The sequence below is a fragment of the Arachis hypogaea genome, chromosome 10 (genome assembly GCF_003086295.3).
Source record: "Arachis hypogaea cultivar Tifrunner chromosome 10, arahy.Tifrunner.gnm2.J5K5, whole genome shotgun sequence".
Lineage (NCBI taxonomy): Eukaryota > Viridiplantae > Streptophyta > Magnoliopsida > Fabales > Fabaceae > Arachis > Arachis hypogaea.
The window spans coordinates 73,970,269-73,991,345 of NC_092045.1; the positions used below are offsets into that span (position 1 = coordinate 73,970,269).

At 37.7% G+C, this 21,077-nt stretch overlaps 1 protein-coding gene across 1 annotated transcript; it reads right to left on the reverse strand.

The window, feature by feature from the left end:
• Positions 1-1,250: 1,250 nt before the first annotated feature.
• LOC112717631 (protein FAR1-RELATED SEQUENCE 5-like) lies at positions 1,251-2,930 on the reverse strand. Its single transcript, XM_025769611.1, has 3 exons — positions 2,763-2,930; positions 1,478-2,503; positions 1,251-1,382 (listed from the first exon to the last, which is right to left on the reverse strand). Exons 1-3 carry the CDS (start codon positions 2,928-2,930, stop codon positions 1,251-1,253), a joined length of 1,326 nt encoding a protein of 441 aa, XP_025625396.1.
• Between the last annotated feature and the right edge of the window lie 18,147 nt (positions 2,931-21,077).

A 21,077-nucleotide genomic window follows, 5' to 3' on the forward strand; every position in this document is an offset into this window, starting at 1 on the left:
ATCCTGTGTGCCGCAACCATCCATAGAAAAAGACTAAAGCTGTCAGATCACTGTTCATAGCACCGAGCACGAAGAGCATGCTGCAGCGTGCGGGGTTACCCACTAGAAAGCCAAACTAGGGGGAAGACAATAGAAGAAGACAGATGCCTAGGTAAGAAATCATCAATATAGACACTTGCCTTACTATATCTATGGTTTCCTTGTGATCGAGTTATAGACGTTAATATGGCATTTTCTGACTTAGATTCGTTTCGTGTGAGCCTGATAAATCTTGTTTCACTGTACGTTTATGATTTCATGTTGCTGATTTTGTCAAGTTGATGGTGACAATCAATCCAAAACCTATATATGGATGGTGCTTATGCTAGGCACTAGAATGTTTCTTTTCTTTGCAAATTGGATGGTTCTGAATCTCTTTTCTGATTTATCATGTTTTAGGCATTTGAACTTGTGTGTACTTCATTGAGAAGTGAGTGGCTCGTGTTTTCTTAGATACTCCTCAGTAGGTTTCATATGTTAAGTAATTCAGGATTCTCAAGCAATTAGTTTTCGAATTGTGGATGTCACTAGTTCATTAAGCAATGTATTGCATATTTATACTATTTAGTCAACTCTGATCGGTGTATATAACCCTTTTGTTCATGACTATGCTTAAGTGGCAATTCTTTCCATTCACTAGCGTGCTGTTAACTAAATGGAGGCGTTATTTATTTTTTTAACATTATTTTCTATTACTAAAATTGTGAAGTTGCTGAAACTTTAAGCATTGCACAGCCTTCGGTCGTAATCAGTCTACATGGCCGGTTTGTTTACGGTGGCACCGGTGACTTTAACCAAGATTTTAAGTGGATGGTGCTTCTGATAGGCACTCGGATGTTTCTTCTCATTTTAAAATGGATGGTTTGGGATATGGTTTCTTTGTTTCATGTGTTAGGCATTAATGACTATGTGCACTTCATTGAGATGTGAATGTCTTTTGTTAATTTTTTAATACTCTTCAACCATTTTCAGGGCGAATTTAATCCATTTTTTTTGCGAACAAATATGTGACAATTCATTTCTTTAAAACCATAATAAACAATAAATGGGGAAAAGATAACAATATTTGTGCTTTTGTTTCTTTGAATGAATACTTCATAACAGGATAAATGCAAGTGAAAAAACTGAAAAGGGGAGAGTGTATTCAGTTGTGTCTAAAGAACCAAGAAATCTAGCTAAGAATGACAAAACACTCACGCCAAGAAACCTAACTATATATGCCTAAAAGAGTTCAACAGGTGCATGAATCCGCCACCATCCGATGAATTCCATATAGTAGAATCCTCAAATATTTTATTTACAGAACCATCATGATCATTATCTGTCTGAAGGTCAACATCATCCTACAAGATGCACAACAAAAAGAGAACAGCATATATGAATCAAGAACACAATTCCATAAGAAAAACTTAAAATATACGTCACTTCTAACGCATACCAAATTTGATTTCCTCTTCTTTTTTTGCATTGACTCCTTAATTGACTTGTCCAACTCTGGTCCAAGTCTCTTACTCTTTGGCCATCCTTTGGTTTTAACTCTTGAGGGTCCCTGTATGTCATGTACAATAACACCACCTGTGCTTTGTGTGGGCATGGTATTTTGAGTCGCATCAAGAGTAGTGGAACGCATGCTGGCACGGTAATCAGTCAACTTGGACTTTGCATCCCAAAGGACAGCTCGCAAGATGGCTGCTTCCTCATCACAAGCAATAAACTCCTGAGCAACGTTATAGAACTCTGAACACAGATGCCTGAACAAGTTGTGGCTTTCATCACTCCGAGACACGTCATGCCTACTCTTAATGTAAGTGTGCTTGCGGATGACATTCTTACTCCATCGAGGAAGAACATAGCAACTCGGTACTGTGTTAACTCTGTAGTATGACCACAACGCAAGGGTGTGGCAGCACAATATACCAGTGGATTCAAACTTGTTGCAATTACACCGACTCTTTCGACTCAAAGGGTCAAACTCTACTATGAAAGTATGGTAGACAGGCTTTCCCCAAAATACCTTTTGCTCGCCCACTTTAATACAAATTGTATCTCCCTTTTGTTCAGTTGATCGAACCATGTAATCGGTTTTTTTTCTTACCTCCAGTTGAAGGGTCCTGAACATATTACTGGTATATTCCTGCTGAAACTGTCTCTGAATGCCTGTGCTCCATATACATGGGATAAATCCTTTCGAGTCGGTAGCATCATCTTCATGCTCCTTTTGCTCCTTGTTTCTAAGCACATTGTCGTATTCATGGATGAACTGAACCAACCCACTCTTGCAATGCAGGAATCTAGCATAAAATGCGTGCATACTTTCACTACACTGTGTACTCCTCATGCCGGCCCAAAATTCACTCTTGAAGAATATTGGAACCCACTTCTGTTGATTTGCATAAAGGTCTGCCCAAGAAAAAAAAACATAAGAGTGTCGCTTATACACAACATGATGGCAGCTTCCAAAGCACTGATAAAATAAATAAAAAACATCCAGACATACTATGAGAAAAAACATCTATTTGTGTAATGAAAAGAACATCCACTGACTAGTAAGGTAGAAAACTCAGTTACATTTCTTAAAAAAAAACCCAAGAATGGAATCAAGCCAGCAAAAATAACATGAAGTGAATAATTAGGCAACATGAAACCAACAGACGGGGTTTAATTTAACGATCACAGACCTGCTAACCATCTGTTCTGGCCTAAGTCAAAGTTTTTGATGAAACCAGCCTATCAATTTCACTCATTATGTGCCTAACGTACCTAACATAGCCACCAAGTTTGAATTGTGATTTCTTCATTATGTGCCAGATGCACCATTTGTGGACAGTATCAGGTAGGACCTTCCTAATAGCACCAGCCATCGCCATGCACTGGTCAGTGATGATCCCCATTGGCACAGTCCTAATGTATCTCACCCATTGCGTGAACACTCACTCGAAACTAGGGATCTCTTCACTCCCAAGTAAAGCACAGCCAAGAAGAGTAGACTTTCCATGGTGGTTTACACCGGCAAAGGATGCAAATGACAAACCATGCCTGAAAATACAACAAAAGCAAATGTGACGTAACATGATAAATTTAATAGATAACTGCTCCTGCAGTTTACCAATAAGTATAGAGACCTGGTTCTTCTGTAAGTGGTGTCGAACGACACCACATCTCCGTAATATTCATACGAAGTTCTGTACCTTGCATCTACCCAGAGTGCGCTCCTAAATTTATTAGCATCATCAATATCTATGACATAAAAGAAGTTGGGATTGATCTCCTTCATTCGAACGAAATAATTCATCATCCCCTTGAAGTCCACATTATCATCGGAGCATCAGAGATTGCTTGTGATGTAATTTCTGACATCCTTTTCTAAGAAACTTAGGTTTGAAGACCTACCAACCTCGTTTGCCAGTGCTAGATACGTCTTGTTGGGTCTTATGCCAGCCTCGTCGTTATCCGCAATGACGCACTTAGCATGCATGGTCAACTCCCTATATTCATGATAGTGGATAGCTTTCTTAGCCGAACAAGGGTGAGATTGCCTCTATTCTAACCTGGACACAACCCAACATTCCTTCTTCCTGTTCAGCATGACTTACATTCTTACTCTGTATCTCGTGGCTGTTATTCTATTTGACCAAGTTGCTACCTTAACCCGAGATTCCCGATAACCCTCTCGAGTGCAGTGAAGAGATTGATTAACGGGTATCTTCACGTCCTTCCGCGTCTTGTCGAAGTTCGTGTTCCTGACTTTAGTTACAAAACCCAATTTCTTTGCATAATTTGCATAAAACTCCTGTGCTAAATGCAACGAATCAAAACTTATTCCTATGACTAGGATTTCCTCTTCACTGATCCAACTATGATCCGGCAACTGTAAAGTCAATACACAGAACTAAATACGAATTAAATATAGTATTAATGTGGTAGCTATAACGTGCTAACAAACAATAAGGAATAACTCAAACCTCGTGTCTTAATTCCAACTCATCCTTTATCGTTACCATGACGTCGATAATTTTGTGGACCTTCAATTAAAGACCATCGGGAAAAAAACTTTAATCAACTTATGATCATTACTATATAATGAAGCAATCCAATAAAACATATCTACAAATAGAAGGAAACACATATAGGAGTCAAGCATACTTTATTAATATCTCAACTAACCATTTCATTGCTCCATATTTTCCCAAAAAAATGTAAAAAACATCTAATTACTATGAATAAGAAACATTCACAACATACATTTTCATAAAATTTCTCTTAAGCATTAATGAATCATAAACAACTTTTAATTGATTGCATGAATTGTGACATAGAAATACAACGGTAGAGAGATGGAAATGGATATTTTCTATTCACAAATTTAGGAATAATATAAAATACAAAAAATTTTGTCTTTGAGCAAAAAGATTTTACATGTCTTCTCCACAACCCAATGTATTTCTATATCTACTATCTTTGTCTCTCTCTTTTAGATTTTTTTTTTCAATGACACTAGCTAAGCATAGCCTTCAGGGATCTTATTTGATTGATGCCACACATTATAACTTACAAGTATACAAAGGAATGCTATATTCAATTACAAGCATACATTATTAATATGTCTACTAACCACGTCAGTATACCACATTTTTCCAAATAAATAAAATTAAAAAACATCTAAATATCATGAACAAGAAACATTAACAGATCACGTTCTCATAAAACCTCATGCAATTGAAGACTAACCTATACAACATACAACATACCTTAGAACCCTCTTGATTAACAACTTCGTCGACACTCAATTCCTCATTGCGTTCGTTAGTACTGATCAATGTGCTATTCGATTCGCCTTCCAAGATTGAAAGGTCTATAAAGAATGTTCTTTTCCAGAATCTTTGCACCGCGATGTCCACTTCTTTCTAGAGGAAATGCGGCACGCACCGTGGAGAAGCGACGATGGAGCGATGATGAGCGGATAATTTATACGCTTTTTGGCATTGTTTTTAGGTAGTTTTTAGTAGGATCTAGCTACTTTTAGGGATGTTTTCATTAGTTTTTATGCAAAATTCACATTTTTGGACTTTACTATGATTTTGTGTGTTTTTCTGTGATTTCAGGTATTTTCTGGCTGAAATTGAGGGACCTGAGCAAAACTCTGATAGAAGGCTGACAAAGGACTACTGATGCTGTTGGATTCTGACCTCCCTGCACTCGAAATAGATTTTCTGGAGCTACAGAACTCCAAATGGTGCACTCTCAATGACGTTGGAAAGTAGATATTCAGAGCTTTCCAGCAATATATAATAGTCTATACTTTATTCGAGATTAGATGACGCAAACTGGCACTCAACGCCAGTTCCATGCTGCATTCTAGAGTCAAATGCCAGAAACACGTCACAAACCAGAGTTAAACGCCAAAAACATGTTACAACTTGGCGTTTAACTCCAAAAGAAGCCTCTTCACGTGTAAAGCTCAAGCTCAGCCCAAGCACACAAAAAGTGGGCCCTGGAAGTAGATTTCTGCATTAATTACTTATTTCTGTAAACCCTAGAAGCTAGTTTAGTATAAATAGAACTATTTACTATTGTACTAGTGTCTAGTCTTTTGACCACATCTTTGGACGTTTAGTTCTTAGACTTTGGAGGCTGGCCATTCGGCCATGCCTGGACCATCACTTATGTATTTTCAACGGTGGAGTTTCTACACACCATAGATTAAGGGTGTGGAGCTCTGCTGTACCTCGAGTTTCAATGCAATTACTACTATTTTCTATTCAATTCAGTTTATTCCTGTTCTAAGATACTCGTTGCACTTTATCATGATGAATGTGATGATCTGTTACACTCATCATCATTCTCACCTATGAACGCGTGACTGACAACCATTTCCGTTCTACCTTAGACCGAACACATATCTCTTGGATTCCTTAATCAGAATCTTCATGGTATAAGCTAGAATTGTTGGCGGCATTCATGAGAATCTGGAAAGTCTAAACCTTGTCTGTGGTATTCCGAGTAGAATTTAGGGATTGAATGGCTGTGACGAGCTTTAAACTCGCGATTGTTGGGCGTGATGACAAACGCAAAAGAATCAATGGATTCTATTCCGACATAATCGAGAACCGACAGATGATTAGCCGTGCTGTGACAAGAGCATTTGGACCTTTTTCACTGAGAGGATGGGATATAGTCATTGACAACAGTGATGCCCTACATACAGCTTGCCATGGAAAGGAGTAAGAAGGATTGAAGGAAGGCAATAGGAAAGCAGAGATCCAACAAGGACAAAGCATCTCCATACACTTGTCTGAAATTCTCACCAATGATTTACATAAGTATTTCTATCTTTATTTTCTATTTATTTATTATTATTATTCAAAAATTCCATAACCATTTATTATCCGCCTAACTGAGATTTACAAGATGACCATAGCTTGCTTCATACTAACAATCTCCGTGGGATCGACCCTTATTCACGTAAAGTTTATTACTTGGACGACCCAGTGCACTTGCTGGGTACTTGTGCGAAGTTGTGAAGAAAGTGCTGAGTTAGTAGATGCGCATACCAAGTTGAATGCCATTATTAGAGATCACAATTTCGTGCACCAAGTTTTTGGCGCCGTTGCCGGGGATTGTTCGAGTTTGGACAACTGACGGTTCATCTTGTTGATCAGATTAGGTAATTTTCTTTTCAAAATTTTTCAAAAATCTTTCAAAAAAATGTTTTTATCTATTTTCATTTTTCAAAAAAATTAATTTCGAAAAAAATTACAAAAATCCAAAAAAATTAATAAAATCATAAAAATAAAAAATATTTTGTGTTTCTTGTTTGAATCTAGTGTCAATTTTTAAGTTTGGTGTCAATTGCATGTTTTAAAAACTTTTGCATTTTTCGAAAATTCATGCATGTGTTCTTCATGATCTTCATGTTGTTCTTGGTAAGTCTTCTTGTTTGATCTTTAAATTTTCTTGTTTTGAGTCTTTTGTTGTTTTTCATATGCATTTTTGCATTCATAGAGTCTAAACATGAAAAATTTCTAAGTTTGGTGTCTTGCATGTTTTCTTTTCTTGAAATGTTTTCAAAAATAAGTCTTGATGTTCATCTTGACACTCAAAGTGTTCTTGGTGTTCATCTTAACATTCATAGTGTTCTTGCATGCATCATGTGTTTTGATTCATAATTTTCATGTTGTGAGTCAATTTTGTGTTTTTCTCTCTCATCATTAAAAATTCAAAAAAAAATCTTTTTCTTAATTCTCTCATAAATTTCAAAAATTTGAGTTGACTTAGTCAAAATTTTTTTAAATAAGTTGTTTCCTATAAGTCAAGTCAAAGTTTCAAGTTTAAAAATCTTATCTTTCCAAAACTTTTTCAAAAATCAAATCTTTTTCATTTTTTTATTTATCTTCGAAAATTTTTAGAATTTATTTTCAAAATCTTTTCCTTATCTTTATTTCATGATTTTCAAAAGCTTTACTAACAATTAATGTGATTGATTCAAAAATTTGAAGTTTGTTACTTTCTTGTTAAGAAAGGTTCAATCTTTAAATTCTAGAATCATATCTTTTAGTTTTTTGTTAGTCAAGTAATCAATTTTAATTTTAAAAATCAAATCTTTTTCAAAATATCCATTCCATCATATCTTTTTAATTAAATCTTTTTCAATCATATCTTTTTATCATATATTTTTAAATCATATCTTTTTCAAAAATTTGATTTCAAAATATCTTTTCTAACTTCTTATCTTTTCAAAATTGATTTTCAAATCTTTTTCAACTAACTAATTGACTTTTTGTTTATTTCTTATCTTTTTCAAAACCACCTAACTACTTTTCTCTTTCTAATTTTTGAAAATTCCTCACCCCTTTTCAAAATTTTTTTTAATTAATTAATTGTTTCAAATTTTAATTTTAATTTTATTTCTTCTCTTAATTTTCGAAAATCACTAACTCTTTTTTCAAAATTAATTTTTGAATTTCTCCCTCTCTCATCTCTTTCTATTTATTTATTCATTTACTAACACTTCTCTTCATCTCAAGAATTCGAACCTATCCTCCCCCTTGTGTTTGGATTCTTAACTCTTCTCCTTTTTCTATTCCTTTCTTCTTCTACTAACATAAAGGAATCTCTATACTGTGACATAGAGGATTCCTCTTCCTTTTTTGTTCTCTTCTTTCTCATATGAGCAGGAACAAGAAAAAATGCATTCTTGTTGAAGCTGATCCAGAACCTGAAAGGACTCTGAAGAGGAAACTAAGAGAAGCTAAAATACAACAATCCAGAGACAACCTTACTGAAATTTTTGAACAAGAAAAGGATATGGCAGCCGAATCCAACAACAATAATGCAAGGAGGATGCTTGGTGATTATAATACACCTACTTCCAAGTTTGATGGAAGAAGCATCTCAATCCCTACCATTGGAGCAAACAATTTTGAGCTGAAACCTTAACTAGTTGCTCTAATGCAACAGAACTGCAAGTTTCATGGACTTCCATCAGAAGATCCCTATCAGTTTTTATTGTAGATCTATGAGAGTGTTAAGACTAATGGAGTAGATCCTGAAGTCTACAGGCTCATGCTTTTCCCTTTTGCTGTGAGAGACAGAGCTAGAACATGGTTGGATTCACAACCTAAAGATAGCCTGGACTCATGGGATAAGCTGGTCGCGGCCTTCTTGGCTAAGTTTTTTCCTCCTCAAAAGCTGAGCAAGCTTAGAGTGGATGTTCAGACCTTCAAACAAAAAGAAGGTGAATCCCTCTATGAAGCTTGGGAAAGATACAAGCAGATGACCAAAAGGTGTCCTTCTGACATGCTTTCAGAGTGGACCATTATGGATATATTCTATTATGGTCTATCTGAGTTCTCTAAGATGTCATTGGACCATTCTGCAGGTGGATCCATTCACCTAAAGAAAACGCCTGCAGAAGCTCAAGAACTTATTGACATGGTTGTAAATAACCAATTCATGTACACTTCTGAGAGGAATTCTGTGAATAATAGGACGCATCAGAAGAAGGGAGTTCTTGAAATTGATGCTTTAAATGCCATATTAGTTCAGAACAAAATGTTGACTTAGCAAGTCAACATGATTTCTCAAAGTCTGAATGGATGGCAAAATGCATCCAACAGTACTAAAGAGGCATCTTCTAAAGAAGAAGCTTATGATCCTGAGAACCCTGCAATGGCAGAGGTAAATTACATGGGTAAACCTTATGGAAACACCTATAATTCATCATGGAGAAATCATCCAAATTTCTCATGGAAGGATCAACAAAAGCCTCAACAAGGCTTTAATAATGGTGGAAGAAACAGGCTCAGCAATAGCAAGCCTTTTCCATCATCATCTCAGCAACAGATAGAGAATTCTAAGCAGAACACCTCAAGCTTAGCAACGTAGTCTCTGATCTGTCCAAGGCCACTTTAAGTTTCATGAATGAAACAAGGTTCTCCATTAGAAATCTAGAGGCAAAAGTGGGCTAGCTGAGTAAGAAAGTCACAGAAACTCCTCCTAGTACTCTCCCAAGCAATACTGAAGAGAATCCAAAAAGAGAGTGCAAGGCCATTGACATAATCAACATGGCCGAACCTAGAGAGGAAGGAAAGGACGTGAATCCCAATGAGGAAGACCTCATGGGACGTTTCTCAAGCAAGAAGGAGTTCCCTATTGAGGACCCAAAGGAATCTGAAGGTCATATAGAGACCATAGAGATCCCATTAAACCTCCTTCTGCCATTCATGAGATCTGAAGACTATTCTTCCTCTGAAGAGGATGAATATGTAACTGGAGAGCAAGTTGCTCAATATCTAGGAGCTATCATGAAGCTGAATGCCAAGTTGTTTGGTAATGAGACTTGGGAAGGTGAACATCCCTTGCACATTAGTGAACTAAATACATGGGTTCAGTAAACTTTACCTCAAAAGAGACAAGATCCTGGCAAATTCTTAATACCCTATACCATAGGCACCATGACCTTTGAGAAGGCTCTGTGTGACCTAGGGTCAGGCATAAATCTTATGCCACTCTCTGTAATAGAGAAGCTGGGGATCATTGAGGTACAGCCTGCGATATTCTCATTACAAATGGCAGACAAGTCAGTAAGAAAAGCTTATGGATTGTTAGAGGACGTGTTAGTGAAGGTTGAAGGCCTTTTCATCCCTGCTGATTTCATAATCTTAGACACTAGGAAGGAGGAGGATGAATACATCATCCTTCGAAGACTTTTCCTAGCCACAGCAGGAGTTGTGATAGATGTTAACAGAGGAGAATTAGTCCTTCAATTGAATGGGGACTACCTTGTGTTTAATACCCAAGGGTGTTCTTCTGCATACATGGAGTGAAAGCATGAAAAGATTCTCTCAGTATAGAGTCAAACAAAGCCCCCACAATCAAACTCTAAGTTTGGTGTTGGGAGGCCACAGCCAAACTCTAAGTTTGGTGTTGAATCCCCACATCCAAACTCTAAGTTTGGTGTCGGGAGTCTACAACATTGACCTGATCACTTGTGAGGCTCCATGAGAGCCCACTATCAAGCTATTGACATTAAAGAAGCGCTTATTGGGAGGCAACCCAATTTTTATTTATCTAATTTCATTTTTTATTTTTATTGTTCTTTTATGTTTTATTAGGTTCATAATCATGTGGATTCACAAAATAAATACTAAAATTAAAAACAGAATCAAAAATAGCAGAAGAAACAGCACACCTTGGAGGAAGGGCTTACTGGCGTTTAAACGCCTGTAAGGAGCATTTGGCTGGCGTTCAACGCCAGAACAGAGCATGGATCTGGCATTGAATGCTAGAAATATGCAGCAATCTGGCGTTTAAATGCCAGGATTGCACACTGAGGAAAACTGGCGTTCAACGCCAGAAACATATTGCAGATGGGCGTTGAACGCATAGAACAGGTTTAGAGCTGGCGTTTAACGCCAGAAACAAGCATTAATCTGGCGTTAAATGCCAGGATTGCATGTAGAGGGCGTTTTACATGCCTCATTGGTATAGGGATGTAAATCCTTGACACCTTAGGATTAGTGGATCCCACAGAATCATCTCAGGATATGTGGACCCCACAGGACCCCTACCTACCTCTACTCACCCTCTCTCTTTTTCACACAATCCAATAAACACTCTTCCCCAAAACCCTTCACCAATCAATTCAATCTCTCTTCCCCATCACCTCTTCACCACTCACATCCATCCACTCTTCCCCATAAACCCCACATACCTTCAAATTCAAAATCCCTTTCCCACCCAAACCCACCCAATATAGCAGAACCTTAACCCCTCTCCCTCCACTATATAAATCCCTCCATTCTTCTTCATTTTCACACAACATAACATTCTCTTCTCCCCTTGGCCGAATACCAAACTCTCTCCCTCTCCTCCATTTTCTTCTTCTATTCTTTCTTCTCTTTCTCGAGGGCGAGCAATATTCTAAGTTTGGTGTGGTAAAAGCATAGCTTTTTGTTTTTTCATAACCATTGATGGCACCTAAGACCGGAGAAACCTCTAAAAAGGGAAAGGAAAGACAAAAGCTTCCACCTCTGAGTCATGGGAGATGGAGAGATTTATCTCAAAAGCCCATCAAGACCACTTCTATAAAGTTGTGGCCAAGAAGAAGGTGATCCCCGAGGTCCCTTTCAAACTAAAAAAAATGAGTATCCGGAGATCCGACATGAGATCCAGAGAAGAGGCTGGGAAGTTCTGACCAACCCCATTCAACAAGTCAGAATTTTAACGGTTCAAGAGTTCTATGCCAATGCATGGATCACTAGGAACCATGATCAAAGTATGAACCCGAACCCAAAGAATTATCTTACAATGGTTCGGGGGAAATGCTTAGATTTCAGTCTGAAAAATGTGAGGTTGGCGTTCAACTTGCCCATGATGCAAGGAGATGTATGCCCCTACACTAGAAGGGTCAACTTTGATCAAAGTTTGGACTAAGTCCTTATGGACATATGTGTTGAAGGAGCTCAATGGAAAAGAGACTCTAAAGGCAAGCTGGTTCAATTAAGAAGACTAGACCTCAAGCCTGTGGCTAGAGGATGGTTGGAGTTCATCCAACACTCCATCATCCCCACTAGCAACCGATCTGAAGTTACTGTGGATCGAGCCATCTTGATCCATAGCATCATGATTGGAGAGGAGCAGAAGTTCATGAAGTCAACTCTCTTGAATTCTACAAAATAGCCGAAAAGCCCTCTACCTTGGCAAGGCTAGCTTTTCCTCATCTCATTTGCCATCTATGCTACTCAGCTGGGGTTATCATAGAAGGAGACATCCTCATTGAAGAGGACAAGCCCATCACTAAGAAGAGGATGGAGCAAACAAGAGAGCCCACTCATGGATCCCAAGAGACGCATGAGGAAGCTCATCACCAAGAAATCCCGAAGATGCCTCAAGGGATGCACTTTCCTCCCAACAACTATTGGGAACAACTCAACACTTCTCTAGAATACTTGAGTTATAATATGGATCAATTAAGGGTGGAACATCAAGAGCACTCCATCATTCTCCATGAAATTAGAGAAGATCAAAGAGCAATGAGAGAGGAGCAACAAAGGCAAGGAAGAGACATAGAAGAGCTCAAGGACATCATTGGTTCTTCAAGAAGAAAGTGCCACCATCACTAAGGTGGACTCATTCCTTGTTCTTATTTCTCTGTTTTTCAGTTTTATGCTATATGTTTGTCTATGTTTGTATCTTCATTACATGATCATTAGTATTTAGTAACTATGTCTTAAGGCTATGAATAATTCCATAAATCCTTCACCTTTCTTAAATAAAAAATATTTTTAATACAAAAAGAATAAGAAGTACATGAGTTTCGAATTTATCCTTGAAATTAGTTTAATTATATTGATGTGGTGACAATACTTTTTGTTTTCTGAATGAATGCTTGAACAGTGCATATTTTTGATCTTGTTGTTTATGAATGTTAAAATTGTTGGCTCTTGAAAGAATGATGAACAAAGAAAAATGTTACTGATAATCTGAAAAATCATAAAATTGATTCTTGAAGCAAGAAAAAGCAGTGAATAAGAAAGCTTGCGAATATATATATATATATATATATATATATATATATATATATATATATATATAGAGAGAGAGAGAGAGAGAGAGAGAAAGAAAAAGAAAAGCAAGCAGAAAAAGCCAATAGCCCTTAAAACCAAAAGGCAAGGGTAAAAAGGATCCAAGGCTTTGAGCATCAATGGATAGGAGGGCCCAAGGAAATAAAATCCAAGCCTAAGCGGCTAAATCAAGCTGTCCCTAACCATGTGCTTGTGGCATGCAGGTCCAAATGAAAAGCTTGAGACTAAGTGGTTAAAGTCGTGATCCAAAGTGAAAAGAGTGTGCTTAAGAACTCTGGACACCTCTAACTGGGGACTTTAGCAAAGCTGAGTCACAATCTGAAAAGGTTCACCCAATCATGTGTCTGTGGCATTTATGTATCCGGTGGTAATACTGGAATATAAAGTGCTTATGGCCACGGCCAAGACTCATAAAAGTAGCTGTGTTCAAGAATCAACAAACTTAACTAGGAGAATCAATAACACTATCTGAAATTCTAAGTTCCTATAGATGCCAATGATTATAAACTTCAAAGGATAAAGTGAGATGGTAAAACAGTTCAGAAGCAAAAAGCTACAAGTCCCGCTCATCTAATTAGAACTAATATTCATTGATATTTTGAGATTTATAGTATGTTCTCTTCTTTTTATCCTATTTGACTTTCAGTTGCTTGGGGACAACCAACAATTTAAGTTTGGTGTTGTGATGAGCGGATAATTTATACGCTTTTTGGCATTGTTTTTAGGTAGTTTTTAGTAGCATCTAGCTACTTTTAGGGATGTTTTCGTTAGTTTTTATTCAAAATTCACATTTCTAGACTTTACTATGAGTTTGTGTGTTTTTCTGTGATTTCAGGTATTTTCTAGCTGAAATTGAGGGACCTGAGCAAAACTCTGATAGAAGGCTGACAAAGGACTGCTGATACTGTTGAATTCTGACCTTCCTGCACTCGAAATAGATTTTCTGGAGCTACAAAACTCCAAATTGCGTGCCCTTAACGGCGTTGGAAATTAGACATCCACAGTTTTCCAGCAATATATAATAGTCCATACTTTATTCGAGATTAGATGAGGCAAACTGGCGCTCAATGCCAGTTCCATGCTGCATTCTGGAGTCAAACGCCAGAAACACGTCACAAACCAGAGTTAAATGCCAAAAAAACGTTACAACTTGGCGTTTAACTCCAAAAGAAGCCTCTGCACATGTAAAGCTCAAGCTCAGCCCAAGCACACACCAAGTGGGCCCCAGAAGTAGATTTCTGTATTAATTACTTATTTCTGTAAACCCTAGAAGCTAGTTTAGTATAAATAGAACTTTTTACTATTGTACTAGTGTCTAGTCTTTTGACCACATCTTTGGATGTTTAGTTCTTAGAATTTAGGGGCTGGTGAAGAGAGGATTTTTGTGTGGTCTAAGAATATTTACAATTAAGTACTCGTTGCAAGTATAGCTCTTAAACCAACAAGTCCTTTCTTACAAACGTTTTGGTTGTCACAAGTAACAAACCCCTTTAAAATTGATAACCGAGTATTTAAACCTCGGGTCGTCTTCTCAAGGAATTGCAGGGAGGTATGTTCTTATTATTGGTTATAGAGATTGTAAATTGGGGTTTGAGAATGAAGAATTAATATGGCAAATAATTTAAATGGCAATTAAAATAAATAAATACTGTAAAGCAAACCCTTTGGCAAGGTATGAGAAATTGGAAGTCCAGACTTAGTTATTCTTATCAATAATAATGAAAGTTGAATCTTAATTCCACTTAGTTAACCTTTGCTAAAGCAAAGGAAAGTCAAGGGAATAATTAGTTTGACCTTCGAATCCTATTTATTTCCTAAGAAAAGGTTGGGATTATTGAAGTTCAGTTCAATTAGCAAAGATAACAGTTATCAATTATGTTGAGCTAAGATAACTCCTGAGTTACTGATTTCTTAACCAAGACCAAAAGGAAAAGGAATTAAATCTACTGGAATAAAAATGTCTTCAGATTGGGAATAATCAATAACATAAATAAAAGAAAGCAATATTAACTGAAATACCTCAAATAACATTAATTCGAAAGAGTAATATGTAACATAGAAGAATTCATAAACTATATTGAAAATCAAGTAATGAAAAAGGAATATTGAACTTGATAAAAAGATAATCCTCAAAGCAAATAAAATCCTAAATCTAAATCCTAATCCTAAAGAGAGAGGAGAGAACCTCTCTCCAACTAAACCTAAATCATGGAAAGTGACTAAAATCCGGGGACTCCCTGAATGGATACATTTCCACACTTCATAACCTTTGGTCTACGCCTTCTGGACTTAGATTTGGGCCAAAAAGGGCTTTAGAATTCACTATGAGCTTTTTCTGCAATTTCTGGTGTGTGGCCTCTGTCACGCGTCCGCGTGGGTCACGCGGTCACGTCAATTGGAGTTTTCCTTGTCGTGCGGTCGTGTCAGTCATGCGGCCGCGTCACTGCTTCTTCACTCTTGGCACGCGGTCGCGTCATCCATGCGATCGCGTGGATGCCAGTTTCTCCAAAACTCCGTTTTACGCTTTCCTTCCATTTTTGTATGTTTCCTTTTTCATCCTTTAAGTCATTCCTGCCTTAGAAGATCTGAACTATTCAACACACTAATCATGGCATCGAATGGAAAATAAAGGCAATTAAAATAATTAATTTTAAAGCATAGGAAACATGTTTCTCACATACATCACATAATAAGGAAGGGAAAGTAAAACCATGCAATTAATATGAATAACTGGGTGAAGGATTGAATAAATCACTCAAACTAAGCACAAAATATATCACAAAATATGGGTTTATCAGCTGGCCTTCGGCCATGCCTGGACCATCACTTATGTATTTTCAACGGTGGAGTTTCTACACACCATAGATTAAGGGTGTGGAGCTCTGCTGTACCTCGAGTTTCAATGCAATTACTACTATTTTCTATTCAATTCAGTTTTTTCCTGTTCTAAGATATTCATTGCACTTTACCATGACAAATGTGATGATCTATGACATTCATCGTCATTCTCACCTATGAACGCGTGACTGACAACCACTTCCGTTCTACCTTAGACCGAACGCATATCTCTTAGATTCCTTAATCAGAATCTTCGTAGTATTGATGTGTGGAAAACGATCCAACACAAAACTCACCGGCAAGTGTACCGGGTCACATCAAGTAATAAAACTCACGGGAGTGAGGTCGATCCCACAGGGATTGAAGGATTGAGCAATTTTAGTTCAGTGGTTGATTTAGTCAAGCGAATCAAGTATTGGTTGAGTGATTTTGTATCCAACAGTAAGTAAATAGTAGGAAATGTAAAGGGAGAGGGATGAATTGCAAAAATTAAAAAGAACTGAAAGTAAAAGAGCTGAATCTTAAAGAACAAGAAATTAAATGACTGAAACTTAAAATGCAAGAAATGTAAATTGCAGTAACTTAAAGTGCAAGAAATATAAATAGCTAGAATGGAAAAGGGATTTGAGGACAGGGAATTCAGAATTTAAGCAAGGGAACTTAAATTGCAACAATTAATAAAGCAAGAGATGGATTGAAAGTAACTAGAATTCAAACAGAAAAGGAAAATGTAATTTCAGCAGTGGTTCAACAAAAGAACCAAAAGGAAAATTGGATCTCAGGACTCCAGAGACTAGATAGCAGAGTCTAGATCTCAATTGCCTTCCTAGATCCAAGTTCACAAATAAAATAAAGAAAAAGTAAAGGTTGCAGCAGTAAGGAAAAGAAATTTAGCTCAGCAGTAGTAAGAAAATGAAATTTAGCTCAATTATGCAGTAGGAAAATCCAAGAGATCTTGAATGGAGATTGAGACAGAAATTCCTCAATTCTTCACATTCAAGACTCAAACAAGAAAAGTAAAAAGTGCTCAAGCAAGAACGAGGAAGAAGAGAGATCAATTCTCCTTCCCAATTCTCTCAGATCTCCGTTCCAAGCTCTCAACTTAAAATCAAGTCTAAAGATGTGAAAATTCAAAAATCAAAAAGAAGGTTCAAAAATCAAAAGTGAAAGTAAAGGTCCTAATTACATCAAACTATCTCCTATTTATACACTTTCTATTCTTGGATTTTGGAATTTGGATGGGCTTTTGATTTGGTGAAGAAATGAATTAAATTGGATTTTTAATCCAATTTTCAGCCCATGAGAAAATGGCTTCTAGGAGGCTGCCCTGCCCTTGTGGAGGAAAGAGCAGGAAATGGTGCGTGCGGCCCTTGTTGCGTGCGTGCTTGGTGCGTGTGATGCATCAGAATGCTGCCCTGCCCTTGTGGAGGGCAGGGCAGAAGTGCCATGGTGCGCCAGATGTTGCGCCCAATCTTGTGCGTTGGCCGTGCACCACAAAATGCTGGCCGAGACTCCCTTGGTGCGCCCAATCTTGTGCGTTGGCCGTGCACCACAAAATGCTGCCCTGCCCTTGTGGAGGGCAGGGCAATGTTTCCAAAAGTGAAGTTCCACGTTCGAAACTTGGTGGAGGCACATGCTGCTTCTTTTCCTTGGTTTTCTTGGCACCAAAGTAAGGCCTAGTTCTTTGCTTCCTCATGGTGCCGTGTTCGATCCTGAGAGATTGAAAGCAAGCTTGTGAGTAGCGCTCCCCCACTCCCCCTTGCTCATGAGTTCAAACCTTGTGGCAAGCATTGGTAAGCTTTTTCCTTGAATTTATTTCTTTGATGAGCCCGATATTGCTCTTGAGGAGGGCAGGGCAGAGTTTTTGCTCCCTTTGGTCCTTGGCATCAAATTGTGCTCCGCCCTTGTTGTGGGCAGGGCAATGTTGCTTTTCAAGGCTTGGTTTATTATGTTGCTCTCCTGGAGGGCAGTGTGCCCTTGTGGAGGGCAATGTTTGCTTCCTCCTTCTATGCGCCACATTCCTTCTTTCCTTGGGCCACGCTTTCTTGAGCCACGTTTTTCCTCTTTTCTTCCTTTCTTCACCTACAAGAAACCAAAACAACCACTCAAAGTATCTCTAAACTCATAAGGTTTATAATTCATAAAAAATCAATTAATTCTTGCTTAAACCTCATGATTTAGCATCAATTTAATGGTGGTTGCTTGATTTAAAGATGTTATGCATTTTCATTCCAAATCACTTACTTAAGATGCAAGAAAGTGCATAAAGACTAATAAAACAAGTGAAATTAGCTTGAAAATGGGTATATGATGACCTGTCATCACAACACCAAACTTAACTCTTGCTTGTCCCCAAGCAAGCATCAAAACTAAGAGAAAATGAAATAAACAAGAAGAGAAAACATATCCTTATTAGGCATATAGCAGAACTTGATTTATGGAGTTTTTATGCAGACAATGACAACCCAAGTTATTGTTTGCTGTTACATAATATATATCTTTCCTCAAAGGTTTACTAAACTTGCTGTTATAAGGTTTACTCTTTACTTGCTCCCTTGCTAAATTTTCTTTTCTCATGTTGCTTAACAAGCTTATTATTCTTTGAAGGCTTGGTGTCTAATGTTGCAGTAGTAGCCTTTGGCTTTATTTTTACTCAACATCTTTCCACCACAGACACATGGCTCACTATTTCCTCCTAGGATCATTGATGCCCAGCATCTCTTTGGATAACTAAATGTTCTGTATCTAAGTTGCTCTTTATTGTGGACTTTCAATTGGCCATCCCAAATCAGTTGATCTAAGTGACCGGATTTTGAAATACCCCTCAGAATTTTCTTGTCCAAGCATATCCTAGTACAAGAACACCACAGGCATATGTCCTAGGGTCCAAGCTATTGGTGTCCAACCTTTATTCTTTATTTTTCTTGCCACATTGGCTTTTTCTTCTTCCTTTTTTTTCTATTTTATTTTTGTTCTCAAGGGCTTTTTTCTTTATTGATAGGAACCTTTATAACAGCAAGCTAGCTCACACTTCAATGAAAGTGATACTATGCAGCAATTATTTCATGAGTTATGCATTTAATCAAACACATACACCACCATTAACTTCCATTCTAACTCATGCAACATTGGATATTTACTTTCCGATTCAAACAATTCTCTTTTATTCAAGCAAATGGGAAACAAAACAACATTCAGCTCGGTGATGGATGACAAGCAATATGCAGATTTAGCATTTCTCTAGCTATTTATTAAGTGACTAAAAAAAATTGCAGGAAGTAAAAGAAATAAACAATGGAGGCATATCATGTTTCAGACATGCATCTCCTTATTAGGGGTATGAAAGAAGAAGTATGAAAGAACTTTGCCACCTTCTAATGATTTTGGCTGCCGCTTGATTCTCCCTTTTTCTTCTTTCTCTTCCCTAGCTTGGAGTAGTCTCGGACTTCTTCACCAGGACATCTTCTATCCCAGATAGAATCTAAGAGCCCTGAGAGTCCAACTTCTTCCAATCTGTTAAGTGTTAACTCCGTATAATGATGAGACCTTGCTTTTTGCTTGGCTTCAAATTCAGGGCATTGCTCAAATGGCTTGATCTGTGGATTGAGTGTTGGCAAATTGTGGGTCAAATACTCCAACCTTGCTTGTATGTTTTCATCGCTCTCCATTCTTTGCACATATCTAATTTCTTCCATAGTGTGATGAATATTCTTCCATTGATACAGGTTGTGACTATATTCCCCTGCTTTAGCTTGACTAAAATACAGCTTATCATATGATTCTTTGAATTCTTTGTATTGCTCTTTTTGTCCTTCAAGAATCTGTGCTTGAAATTCTTGCTGCTGAGTCATCATTTGTTGTTGCCATCTCTCTTGTTGCTTGATTTTGCTCTTGTTGAGCTTGCATGAGTTGCTGAGATAGCTCTTCAATTGTTCTTTGTAGCTGGCTCATGTCTATGGCACCATAAACTTGATTTCGTCCTTCCTCTCTTTGCGATCTCCTTTGTCTGGGAGCTATCACCCCCTCTTGATCATCTTCTTCATTCATTCCTTCCATACTTTTCTTGGTGATTCCTTTCCCCTTTTTCACTTTTTCTGTGTCCTCATCTTCAAAGATCACTCCAGCTGTGTTGCATAGCCTGAGGATGGTACTTGGATGTCCAAGACCACTTGATTTACTTGTGCTGTTAGCCATCTCTTGAATACTATCGGCTATGAGTTGTGCGAGGTTGACTTCACCTCCATGTAGGATGCAGTATGTCAAGAGTGCTCGTTTGATTGTGACCCAAGAGGCGTTTCCAGTAGGGAGGATAGACCTCCTTACTATCTCATACCATCCCTTGGCCACAGGAGTAAGATTTATTCTCCTCAAGTGGCTTGGAATTCCTTTTGAACCTCTTTCCCAGTCTGTATTTTCCACACATAACCCTTGCAAGATCTTATCAGGATTGTTTTCCATCTGCAATCTGGTCTCATAACTAGGCTCTGCATAAGTTATGGTTCTCAACTTTAGGGCCCTAGTGATGGCTGCTGGACTGAAATTCACTTCAACTCCTCTGACATAACTTGTGTAAGGGGCACTATCTTTGTTCTCTTTTACAGCATTTGCATAGAACTCCCTGATCATGACTGCACTGATGTCAACGAGAGGAGCACATAAAAGTTCCCACCTTCTTTCTTTAATGATTTGCCTCATGATGGGGTATTCCCCGTCCTTCAACTCAAGGCCCTTCTCATAAATAACATTCTTTGTCTTCATGAATCTATGATATCTCCCTTCATAAAACTGGGACCTAAATTTTCTTGTATCATATGATGGAGGCTCGGTCACCATTGGTTCCTTTCCCGGCCTTCTTTTTGAACTTGAGGAAGCCATTAGATTTGAAGTGAAAATGAGGGGAAAAATGGAAGTAAAAGGAGAATGTGTTGTGTTTGGGATGATGCTCGGTTTTGTTGTGCAAGAGAAAAGAATTGTTGGCTTTAGTTTTGGGAGTAGAGGAAATTATGGTTTACAAGTGAAAGTAGTTTGTATGAATGTATAAACCATTTAGTGCTAACGGCTATTTATAGGCTGGTTCTTCAAACTTTCCAACAAAACCATAATAAATGAGGGGGG